At 35.1% G+C, this 13,067-nt stretch overlaps 1 protein-coding gene across 1 annotated transcript in view; it reads left to right on the plus strand.

Moving 5' to 3' along the window:
- The window catches only part of CERKL (ceramide kinase like), a 210,315-nt gene that overhangs the window by 182,548 nt on the left and 14,700 nt on the right, over positions 1–13,067 (plus strand). Inside the window, exons 6-8 of the mRNA XM_051986110.1 lie at positions 11,368–11,442; positions 12,483–12,660; positions 12,777–12,842. Of these exons, the coding sequence (XP_051842070.1) occupies positions 11,368–11,442; positions 12,483–12,660; positions 12,777–12,842 (319 nt within the window). The remainder of the gene's footprint in view (positions 1–11,367; positions 11,443–12,482; positions 12,661–12,776; positions 12,843–13,067) is intronic.

A 13,067-nucleotide genomic window follows, 5' to 3' on the forward strand; every position in this document is an offset into this window, starting at 1 on the left:
TGTTTGTTGCTATGGGAACTGGTACTAAGGAACTATACTGAGAGATTCAGGTTGAGGAGAAAAACTAGAAGGACATAAATATAAAAAAAAAAATCTAGTTATAAAACAAGGCTTGATCCCAGACTGATGGCTACAAAACAACATAGTCCTAAGGAGTTCATCTAAATAAATTCATGCTTTCCAATTAATTTGGGGAGAATAAAATATTGCCAAGGGACTGTTAATTTCTATGATATTTCAGGCAAAGAACCAAAGTGTAGGTACAGTTTTCATGAGAATTTTAGATATGCTTGAGTAGGAAGTCATTACATCACATTTATCTGTTTGGATGTGGGAGACATTAACAGTCTTATGAATATTCATGTTGTCTGGTTAATTAAGTTAATTGTTCTGCAGAAGTGCTTGCACTTCCAAGGACAATTTTTTTTATCACAATTTCTGCGTGGTACCTTCATCAGTCATTCTCTACATGAGCTGATACTTTTGTCCTTACTCTTCTGCTTTGGCACATTTTAGGGGTGAGGGAGAAGAAAGAGGGAAAGAGAATAATGTTGGCAGGAAAACAACTTTTCATTCCAATTAAAATGTTCAGTTTGAAGTAGAACATTTATAGCTTTTTCTGAGAATGTGTTACATTGTTATCCATTTTGGGCAGTGGTGCTTTTCAATGAATAGACCTCTTTACAAAAGTAGTGTTTGAGGAATTGAGAAGTTAAATTTGATCTATAGAATTCATTTGAGCATTTCATATGTCAACATCTTGAAAGGTCACCATGGCTTATAAAATGGTTAGTTATGGTTTTGTTATATCTGTCAAAAAGAGTGAAGCACAGATTGTTATGATACATATTTCACACAAAATATTCCATTAATTACAATTTTCTTTTACATAAGTTAAGGAGGGAAATACACATATTGATAGATGTTCATAGTTTTATTACTTATTGCTATATATTAAGTTCTTGGTCCCTATTTTAATATCATTAAATGTATCTTTGTGGAATTCTCTTCAAGGATTTAAGACTATAAGGATTATTTAAGATTTATGAGACTGTAAGTGGACAGGTTCACTAGAACAAAAAGAAATTAAATGAAGTAATTTTTGGCCTCTATATCATGATTTTCCTTACCACCAAGAGTGCTGGCTACAGAATTGAGGAATAGTTTACAAAGATATTCCCTAATAGGTGACTGAGAATTTATGCTTTGTCATAATTCACAAGAGCACTCCTTTATAACACAGAAGGAATAAACAGTCTTTGTTGCCTTGGTCATGGTGTGTTTCATTCTCCATTGTTCATCACAGCATTACATTATTGCTTTTTAATAGTCTTTCTACAGGAATGTTTTTATAGTCAACTTGTAATTATCTATAGTAATAGAAAAAGGAGACAGCATGGATAATTGAAATTCATAGGTAATAAAAAAAATTCATTTTAGTTAATAATTGTATTCTCTTCTCCACCAAAACTTTTACCATATCTGCTAACAGAATGCATGATGGATTATTTCATCTCTTCTTTATTTCTTCCATCTATTCTCAAGTGGGGGCGTGCTAATAAGAAAGAGAATGGTCAAAAGACAGGTACCAGAAGGCCAAAAGATAATTCAAGAGGCTTGGTTAATCCACTCCTGGATAATTAGTTTCTCAGTAATCAAGAGTTGTCTGCTTTCACAGCTATACCATTACAAAACACTCACAAATCAATCTCTTCTTCATTAGGCCAGTTTTATGTTTTCATTTGGACTGGATATTATTTGAGAACTAAATAAAGACTGTGGCTTCTTTGGACTTAGTATAGTTCCTTACTTTTAATAGTTACTTATTACATTTCTGTTGATATAAATGACTCAGTAATATCCTCATATAAGTTATTTTGTTGAGGATAATAATCATTTTTGATAGTCTCTGGGCTCTAATACTTGGTAATTGTATGATTCTGTTCAGAATGTCAATAGCTTAAAATAAATTAAGATCCAAATCTTAATTTGAGATTCCATATCAGTTCAATATATTTAAGCCCATATTACTAATAGTACTAATGTTAAAGCACATCATTATTATGGTCAGTATATGACATGACAGTGACAGGTCACTTGACTGAGATTGAATGAAGTAGTTTTTAAATTCCCAGAATTTCCTTGTTTTAATATTGTAAAGTAGAAAAACTGATATGTCCTATATTGGAGAAACTTGTCATGAAAAGGGAAAGTATAACTGATGATTTCAAAGCAATTTTAAGACATTCTAGTTAATATGTTATATAATACATATCAGTATAAATATTTTATATCTTTTATATTAAACCTCTCTATGTGCACAAATTCCATCTCATCTGCTCCAAAAGATTGATCTATCACTCCCGATTTTTCACAGTCTCTCCACTGATTCCTTTTCTGCAACCTATAAACATGCCCATGTCTCTGTCCCCCATCTATATCAAAAATAGGCTAAGGCCTATTGGTTTCACTATGACACTATCTTTTTTTTTTTTTAAATTTTTATTTAATAATTACTTTATATTGACACTCGTTTCTGTTCCAATTTTTTTTTCCCTCCCTCCCTCCACCCCCTCCCCTAGATGGCAAGCAGTCCTTTATATGTTGGATATGTTGCAGTATATCCTAGATACAATATATGTTTGCAGAACCGAACAGTTCTCTTGTTGCATAGGGAGAATTGGATTCAGAAGGTATAAATAACCCGGGAAGAAAAACAAAAATGCAGATAGTTCACATTCGTTTCCCAGTGTTCTTTCTTTGGGTGTAGCTGCTTTTGTCCGTCATTTATCAATTGAAACTCAGGTCTCTTTGTCAAAGAAATCCACTTCCATCAAAATATGTCCTCATACAATATCGTTGTCGAAGTGTATAATGATCTCCTGCTTCTGCTCATTTCACTTAACATCAGTTCATGTAAGTCTCGCCAGTCCTCTCTGTATTCATCCTGCTGGTCATTTCTTACAGAACAATAATATTCCATAACATTCATATACCACAATTTACCCAGCCATTCTCCAATTGATGGGCATCCACTCATTTTCCAGTTTCTAGCCACTACAAACAGGGCTGCTACAAACATTTTGGCACATACAGGTCCCTTTCCCTTCTTTAGTATTTCTTTGGGATATAAGCCCAATAGAAACACTGCTGGATCAAAGGATATGCACAATTTGATAATTTTTTGGGCATAATTCCGGATTGCTCTCCAGAATGGTTGGATTCGTTCACAACTCCACCAACAATGCATTAGTGTCCCAGTTTTCCCGCATCCCCTCCAACATTCATCATTATTTTTTCCTGTCATCTTAGCCAATCTGACAGGTGTGTAGTGGTATCTCAGAGTTGTCTTAATTTGCATTTCTCTGATCAATAATGATTTGGAACACTCTTTCATATGAGTGGTAATAGTTTCAATTTCATCCTCTGAAAATTGTCTGTTCATATCCTTTGACCATTTATCAATTGGAGAATGGCTTGATTTCTTATAAATTTGAGTCAGTTCTCTATATATTTTGGAAATGAGGCCTTTATCAGAACCTTTAACTGTGAAAATGTTTTCCCAGTTTGTTGCTTCCCTTCTAATCTTGTTTGCATTAGTTTTATTTGTACAAAGGCTTTTTAATTTGATGTAATCGAAATTTTCTATTTTGTGATCAGTAATGGTCTCTAGTTCATCTTTGGTCACAAATTTCTTTCTCCTCCACAAGTCTGAGAGATAAACTATTCTATGTTCCTCTAATTTATTTATAATCTCGTTCTTTATGCCTAGGTCATAGACCCATTTTGATCTTATCTTGGTATATGGTGTTAAGTGTGGGTCCATGCCTAATTTCTGCCATACTAATTTCCAATTATCCCAGCAGTTTTTATCAAATAATGAATTCTTTTCCCAGAAGTTAGGGGCTTTGGGTTTGTCAAACACTAGATTGCTATAATTGACTATTCTGTCTTGTGAACCTAGCCTTTTCCACTGATCCACTAATCTATTTCTTAGCCAATACCAAATGGTTTTGGTGACTGCTGCTTTATAATATAATTTTAGATCAGGTACAGCTAGGCCACCTTCATTTGATTTTTTTTTTTCATTAATTCCCTTGAGATTCTTGACTTTTTATTGTTCCATATGAATTTTGTTGTTATTTTTTCTAGATCAATAAAATATTTTCTTGGAAGTCTGATTGGTATAGCACTAAATAAATAGATTAGTTTAGGGAGTATTGTCATCTTTATTATGTTCGCTCGGCCGATCCAAGAGCACTTAATATTTTTCCAATTATTTAAGTTTGACTTTATTTGTGTGGAGACTTTTTTATAATTTTGCTCATATAATTCCTGACTTTCCTTTGGTAGATAGATTCCCAAATATTTTATGGTATCAACAGTTATTCTGAATGGAATTTCTCTTTGTATCTCTTGCTGTTGGGTTTTGTTGGTGATGTATAAAAATGCTGAGGATTTATGGGGATTTATTTTGTAGCCAGCTACTTTGCTAAAATTATGAATTATTTCCAATAGCTTTTTAGTAGAATCTCTGGGGTTCTCTAGGTATACCATCATATCATCTGCAAAGAGTGATAGTTTGGTTTCCTCATTGCCTACTCTAATTCCTTTAATTTCTTTCTCGACTCTTATTGCCGAGGCTAGTGTTTCTAATACGATATTAAATAATAATGGTGATAGTGGGCAACCTTGCTTCACTCCAGATCTTACTGGGAAAGGTTCCAGTTTTTCCCCATTGCATATGATGCTTACTGATGGTTTTAAATATATGCTCCTGACTATTTTAAGGAAAAGTCCATTTATTCCTATGCTCTCAAGTGTTTTTATTAGGAATGGATGTTGGATTTTATCAAATGCTTTTTCTGCATCTATTGAGATGATCATATGGTTTTTGTTTGTTTGGTTATTGATATAGTCAATTATGCTAATAGTTTTCCTAATATTGAACCAGCCCTGCATTCCTGGTATAAATCCTACTTGGTCATAGTGTATTATCCTGGTGATGATTTTCTGTAATCTTTTTGCTAATATTTTATTTAAGATTTCAGCATCAATATTCATTAGGGAGATTGGTCTATAATTTTCTTTCTCTGTTTTCAGCCTACCTGGTTTAGGTATCAGTACCATGTCTGTGTCATAAAAGGAGTTTGGTAGGACTCCTTCAATCCCTATTTTTTCAAATAGTTTATATAACATTGGAATTAATTGTTCTTTAAATGTTTGGTAGAATTCACATGTAAATCCATCTGGTCCTGGGGATTTTTTCTTAGGGAGTTGATTGATAGTTTGTTCTATTTCTTTTTCTGAGATGGGACTGTTTAGGATATTTACTTCTTCCTCTGTTAGTTTGGGCAAGCTATATTTTTGGAGGTATTTTTCTATTTCATTTAAGTTGTCGAATTTATTGGCATAAAGTTGGGCAAAGTAACTCCTAATTATTGCTCTAATTTCCTCTTCGTTAGTGGCGAGTTCTCCCTTTTCATTTTTAAGACTAACAATTTGATTTTCCTCTTTCCTTTTTTTAATCAGATTTACTAAGGGTTTGTCTATTTTGTTGGTTTTTTCATAGAACCAACTCTTAGTTTTATTAATCAATTCAATAGTTTTTTTACTTTCAATTTTATTGATCTCACCTTTTATTTTTAGAATTTCAAGTTTAGTGTTTGACTGGGGGTTTTTAATTTGTTCCTTTTCTAGCATTTTTAATTGCAAACCCAATTCATTGATCTTCTCTTTCTCTATTTTATACAAATAGGCCTCTAGAGATATGAAATTTCCCCTTATTACCGCTTTGGCTGCATCCCATACATTTTGGTATGATGTCTCATTATTATCGTTTTCTTGGGTGAAGTTATTAATTATGTCTATGATTTGCTGTTTCACCCAATCATTCTTTAGTATGAGATTATTTAGTTTCCAATTATTTTTTGGTCTACTTCCCCTGGTTTTTTGTTGAATGTAATTTTCATTGCATCGTGGTCTGAAAAGGATGCATTTACTATTTCTGCTTTACTGCATTTGAGTTTGAGGTTTTTATGTCCTAATATATGGTCAATTTTTGTATAGGTTCCATGAACTGCTGAAAAGAAAGTGTATTCCTTTCTGTCTCCATTACATTTTCTCCAGAGATCTATCATATCTAACTTTTCTAGTATTCTATTTACCTCTTTGACTTCTTTCTTATTTATTTTGTGATTTGATTTATCTAATTCTGAGAGTGCAAGGTTGAGATCTCCCACTATTATAGTTTTACTGTCTATTTCTTCTTGCAGCTCTCTTAGTTTCTCTTTTAAGAATTTAGATGCTACCCCACTTGGTGCATATATGTTTAATATAGATAGTGCTTCATTATCCATGCTACCCTTTAGCAAGATATAGTGTCCTTCCTTATCTCTTTTAATTAGGTCAATTTTTGCTTTAGCTTGATCTGAGATCAGGATGACTACCCCTGCTTTTTTGACTTCACCTGAAGCATAGTAGATTTTGCTCCAACCTTTTACCTTTAACCTGCATGTATCTCCCCGCTTCAGGTGTGTTTCCTGTAAACAACATATTGTAGGATTCTGGCTTTTAATCCATTCTGCTAACTGCTTCCTCTTTATGGGGAGTTTACCCCATTCACATTTATGGTTAGAATGACCAATTCTGTATTACTTGCCATCTTGTTAACCCCGGTTTATGCTTTTCTCCCTTCTTTCCCCTTTCCCCCCTTCCCAGTATTAAGCTTGTGAGCACCACTTGCTTCTCACAGCTCTCCCTTTTTAGTATCCCTCCCCCCACCTTAGAGTTCCTCCCCCTATCTTACCCCTTTCCCTCCCAGTTCCCGTATTCCCTTCCGCTTAGCTTATTCCTTCCCTTTTCACTTTTCCCTTCTCACTTTTCAATGAGGTGGGAGAAGTTTTACCATAGATTGAATATGTCTTAAGATTTTTCACTTAAAGCCAATTCTGAAGGCAGTAAGATACCCACTATATTCATCCCCCTCCATTCTTTCTCTCAGATATAATAGGTTTCCTATGCCTCTTCATGAGATGTACTACCCCCACTTTACCCTTTTTCTGATACAATGTCCTTTCCACATCAATTTCTAGAACAAGGTATACATGTATTCTTTATACATCTATATAGTCAAAATATAGTTCCCAAGATTAATCTTTACCTTTTTAGAGTTCTCTTGAGTTCTATATTTGTAGATCAAACTTTTTGTTAAGTTCTGGTTTTTTCATCAGAAATAGATGAAATTCGCTTACTTCGTTGAATGTCCATCTTCTTCCCTGGAAAAAGATGCTCATTCTCGCTGGGTAAGTTATTTTTGGTTGAATACCAAGTTCCTTAGCCTTTCGGAATATCATATTCCAGGCCCTTCGATCTTTTAATGTGGATGCTGCCAGATCCTGGGTGATCCTTATTGTGGCTCTTTGATACTTGAATTGGGTTTTTCTAGCCGCTTGCAATATTTTTTCCTTTGTCTGAGGGTTCTGGCATTTGGCCACTATATTCCTTGGTGTTTTGATTTTAGGATCCCTTTCAGTGGGTGATCGATGAATCCTTTCAACGTTTATTTTTTCCTCTGTTCCTATGACTTCTGGGCAGTTCTCTTTGATAATTTCCTGGAAAATAGTGTCCAGGCTCTTTTTTTCATCATGTTTTTCTGGGAGTCCAATGATTCTCAGATTGTCTCTCCTGGATCTGTTTTCCAGGTCTGTTGTCTTCCCCAGAAGGTATTTCACATTTTTCTCCATTGTTTGATTTTTTTGGATTTGCTTGACTGATTCTTCTTGTCTCCTTGAGTCATTCAATTCCACTTGTTCAAGTCTGATTTTCAGTGAAGTGTTCTCTTCACTCACTTTTTTAAAATCTTTTTCTAATTGTCCAATTGAGTTCTTTTGTTCTGTGGAATTTTTTTCCATTTCGCCAATTTTGTTTTTTAGAGAGCTGTTTTCTGTTTCCAGTTCACTAATCCTATTTTTCAAGGATTTTACTTCTTTATCCACTCTCTCTTTAACTTTCTCCAGGCTCTTTTGCCAAGCCTCCCTCTCCTTTTCCCAAGCTTCCCTCTCCTTTTGCCAAGCCTCACTCTGCTTTTCCCATTTTTCTTCTAGCTCCCTTGTGAGAGCCTTTTTAATCACTTCTATGAGGTTCATCTGTGCTGAGGAACAGATGCTCTCCTCCTTTGGGGATTCACCTGGGGGCTGCCTGTTTTTAGTCTCCTCAGGATTTAGAGTCTGCTCTCTATCTGTGTAGAAGCTGTCAGGGGTTAAAGTCCTCTTCAGCTTCTTGCTCATTCTGTCTATTAATCAGAGACAAACTACCAAAGAAAAACAGAAAAAACTGGAGTCTTTCTTTGGGGGAGGGGTTGGGTATGTTATCGAGCTTCCTCTACAGACTGCAGGGGGCAGCAGTGAGGCACTAGCAGGACTGTGCTGCGCCTGCGCTCTGAGATCCCAGAGCGTGCTGAGTCACTGGGGGGGGGGGGGGGGAGGGAAGGGCGGCCAGGTCCCAGGAGACTCCAGCTGTTTGGGGTTGTATTCTTCACCCCGGTGTTTTTAGCTTCTCTGCTGGGCTGCTGACTTGCTGCTGGAGTAAAGTATCCAAACCTGTAGCGAAGCTCTCCCCACAGAGACGGCTGCGATCACCCCCACCCCCTCTCCCGTCTGCTCCCGTGCTCTCACTGCCGCTGCCCGCCGCCTGTGCCCGATCTAAAACCGTCCCAGCCCTCCAGTATAGACAGACCTTTCTTGGTGGATCTCAAGGATGGCTTCTCTTGGTAACTATATGTGGGTTTTTTTCAGTCAAGCATTGATTCAGAGGCTTGTAATGAAGTGGATAGTGAGAGAAAGCGTGGAGCTTATGCAGCTGTGAGCCTCCTCTCCGCCATCTTAACCGGAAGTCCCCACTATGACACTATCTATCAAACACACTCCCTTGTCTCTTCTGATACTGTAAACATTTTGGTGCAAGGCTTCATCATCTTATGCCTGTACTAGCAATAGCCTATAGCTTCAGATCTTTGTAGTTCACATTTCTTTCAACCACCAAACTATTTTTTCCTAAAGATATAAAGTATAAAAACATTTCAGGACTAATCTAATGTAATATATGTTTTAGTATTTGTGATAGAAAATCCTAGAGGAGGAGAGATGGAACAATTCAGGAATACCAGGGACAAGCATTAAAAACACACATCTATGTGTAATATAATTACATTATATTAATGTGTAATAGTAATTGCAGTAGAGTATTTCAGTGCCATTTCATCCAGTTAAAAGCAACAAAAAAAAATCTATAAGAGAATCCAGAAAATAAAAGTATCTTCCAAATTCTAGCTTTCCTTAATTAAAAATTAAAATGCAAGTCAAAAGATTAAGGTAATGAGAGAATTCAAAGAAATTCAAAGAACAAAATACACAATTCAAAATCTTTCAGAAGCTTCACTACCAAGATTTAAGATGCAAGGAATTTTGAGGAGAGATGAACCCCTGAGTTTGGAGGATTCTGGTCATTAATATGGCTGCAAAATCCCACAAAAATTAGTTGAATAAAATAACAATTACTTAGTGTATCATAAATGCAATGAATGTGAGGAAAAGTACATTAGGTAAAATTCCTGAAATTTTAGTTTCTCTATAAAACTGGCAGAAAGGTAGTGGATAGTGCCAGATAAAATCCGTAATTGTTGTCTCAAAGATTCCAGTGCATGAATTACTAGCAAAACATTTTGCCTCCTTTCTCTCAGATACAAATTTGATCAGAAAGCATTTGTGGATAGAAGATAGTGTTAGATTGAGTCATGTGGCCATCTTCATAGATGACTGAAGAATAATAAAAGGTACAGATCATGGAAATTGAGGAGACTGATGATGAATTTGGAAGCTAACATGTATCAACCCATATATGAAAAACTTAGGGGAACATTAGATTACATCAACCAGGAATTGGATAGGAAAATGAATATAATTAGATAAATAAATGAGGAAAATAGATAGATGAATGAGAATATGGAAAGTTAACAGATTGCTAAGTGATGGTGGCAGAGGGAGGGCATGGAAATAGTAGTGAGGATCAAGTGGTATACCTACTTTCTTCCAAGTATGTCCAAGAACATGAGAGAAAGTATATCTGATACTGAACAGGGTGGCAGGGTGGCCAGGGATGGTGTACACACACACACACACACACACACACATATATATATATATATGTACTTAGACAAGATTTTGATCAGTGCAAGTAGGGGAAAAGAGTATGAGAGAAAAAATATATCTAGTACAATGGGAAGTTTGTTAATGGCAGAAGTAAAAATTCCAAGACAAGTAAAACAGGAGGGCAGAGCAAGAAAAATAAGCTAGAGGAGTAAGCCCAAGACAATGGAGTCAAAAGAGCCAGAAGTAAAGGCAAGGAAAGATAAATTTGGGATGTTCTGTTGAATTCTGGTTGATTTTTATCAGCCTTCCCAGGAAGCACTGGTAGCTCTCTCTTTCTTGATATGGTAGTGAATGGCTGGAAATGATGGGTTTTTGTTGGTTTGTTTGTTTGTTTTCTGAAGAGTCTGCAGCTAAACCAAGTCTGTACCCTTGAGACTTGGTGTTTGGTTCCTCTTTTAATAATTTTCAAAGTTAGGCATCATTGATTTTCCCACCCTTTCCAATAAGCAGGATTATTCATAAACCCTATTTCTCCCGTAATTGAGTGCTTTGGAATTGTTGATTCTCACTACTACCTTTAACTGAGGTTCTAGTCTTAGGCTGTTTAATAAAGCCTTTACAAACCCATGGTGGAAAAAAGGCTTAATGTTTCTACCTTCTGTGGTGAAATTGAATATGTTTACTTAATGATTTATTGAAGGAACAAAATCAAATAATCAAATATAACTGTAGCTGAATAGAGATACAAATACCATAATCTAAGAGATGGGAAAAGGTTAGTTGTTAAGGATTTTTTTCCCTAGAGATACATAATGTATTTCTAATGGAGGGTCTAGTGACTTGTTTTGGTTTTCAGAATAATTTCACCTGTCTGGGATGAATTAGATGATTTGTTTAAATTTCTGATGTTCCTTTCTACTCTCTCTGATTTTAGTATCAGCAGTGTTACAAGAGCCTTTATATAAGCTCATAGGAGAGTTTGTCAAGTGGCCATCTCTAGATGAAAATGGCCCTCTGCTGAGCTTCTTTGAAATTGAGTGTGTGTGTGTGTGTGTGTGTGTGGTGTGTGTGTGTGTGTGTTTAGGGGTATTGGGCAAGGGAGTAAAAAGAATACTTATTTTTCCCCAAAATGTTACTTAAGTACTAAGATGTGATTTTGATATTTAAATTTTTCCCTTAAATTCTTTCTTTTATTATCAACTCTTGCTCAATTTGACAGGTTCTACCAATGTACTGGCACATTCAATTTATGGAGTCACCCACATAGAGACTGCTACATTACATATTATAATGGGTAAGAATTACTTCATGCCTTAGAAGGATATTTTACTTTATGTAACAAATAATAGCGCTTCAGTTTTTGTTGTTCAGTCCTTTCAGTTTTGCCTGAGTCAAATTTGTTGTTTTTTTTTTTTTTTTTTTGGCAAAGATACTATATTGGTTTGCCATTTCCTTCTCCAACTCATTTTACAAATGAGGAAACTGAGGCATGATCAAATTTGCTCAAGATCACACAGGTAGTAAGGGTTTAACACCAGATTTGAATTCAGAAATATGAGTATTCCTGACTTCAGGCTTCCCCTCTATTTACTGTACCACCTAGATGCCCAGTACTTCAGCTATGAGAGCAAACTTTGTGAGACTTTAATATCATGTCTAAGAGGCATAATCTAAGAAGATTTTTTAAATGTTAAAAAGTCAAGTAACATAAATTGCTAAACATCAAAATTAGGACTATGATTTCAAGTTTTTGCTTCAGAAAAAATATATAAAGGGCTTAATGTTTGCTAAAAGCGAAGAAAAGAATGGGATTGTTTTTAACTATTATTTAGGATTATGGGAATATATTTGTATACTTTTTTACATATATGTGTGTGTGTGTGTGTGTGTGTGTGTGTGTGTGTGTGTGTGTGTGTGTAAATGCATTAGGGTGCAAGCTGAATTTATTTTTGAAGTAAAAAAGATCATCTCAGAAAAGTAGGGTTAACATTTAAATTTTATCATAACACTGAAAGTGTGATATAATTCAGATAAGTGAAAAACAAATATACCATGAAATAAAATCATTCTAGATTTCTGTAACTTTGCCACTCTTATCATGATTAACATTGAACCCACAGTATTAGTAGCTATATATTTTATCTTAGTGGCTGCCTTCTTTGTACCATGATGGAGAACCAAATGTAGATTTAATTAATTAGAGATATAAATGGAAAAGAAAAGACCATTCATTATGATACAATAGAGCTCAAGATAGCTTTTATTTTTAATTAATTAAACATAGTGCTTCAGATTTATTTTTTACTATCTTATTTCTTTGTAATGATATTTCAGGACATATGCGAACAGTAGATGTCTGCACATTCAATAGTACAGGCAAGTTTCTTCGCTTTGGATTCTCGGCTATGTTTGGCTTTGGTGGAAGGACATTGGCTTTGGCAGAAAAACATCGTTGGATGCCACCTAATCAAAGGAAGGACTTTGCTACAATTAAAACACTGGCAAGCCTCAAGTAAGCATTTTCTCTAGGTCTCTAGAATATACTGTTTAGCATAATACAATGTATGAGAAAAAAATTCACATCTCTGTAATACTGCACAACCTAGAAGAAATCTTATTATCTTTTAGACCCGAGAACTGTGAAATATCATTTTTACCTGCAAAAACCTCACAGAACTTCCAGGAAGGCAGTAGGTAAGTAACGGTGTGTGTTAATGTGTGTATATGTTATTGTCCAGACCCGTGATTGGTTTGACGAATTGTAAATAAGCAAATTCTTTCTGCCCTTATAGAATCACACCTTCCTGCAAGATTTAGTTAAAAAGTATTTCCTAGGTTATTTCAAAAGTTAAATGACTTGTTTAAAGTTACACATTCAGGATTTATTTTGAATCTCTATCTTCCTGATTCAGTCTGATT

The sequence above is a fragment of the Antechinus flavipes genome, chromosome 3 (genome assembly GCF_016432865.1).
Source record: "Antechinus flavipes isolate AdamAnt ecotype Samford, QLD, Australia chromosome 3, AdamAnt_v2, whole genome shotgun sequence".
Classification (NCBI taxonomy): Eukaryota; Metazoa; Chordata; class Mammalia; order Dasyuromorphia; family Dasyuridae; genus Antechinus; species Antechinus flavipes.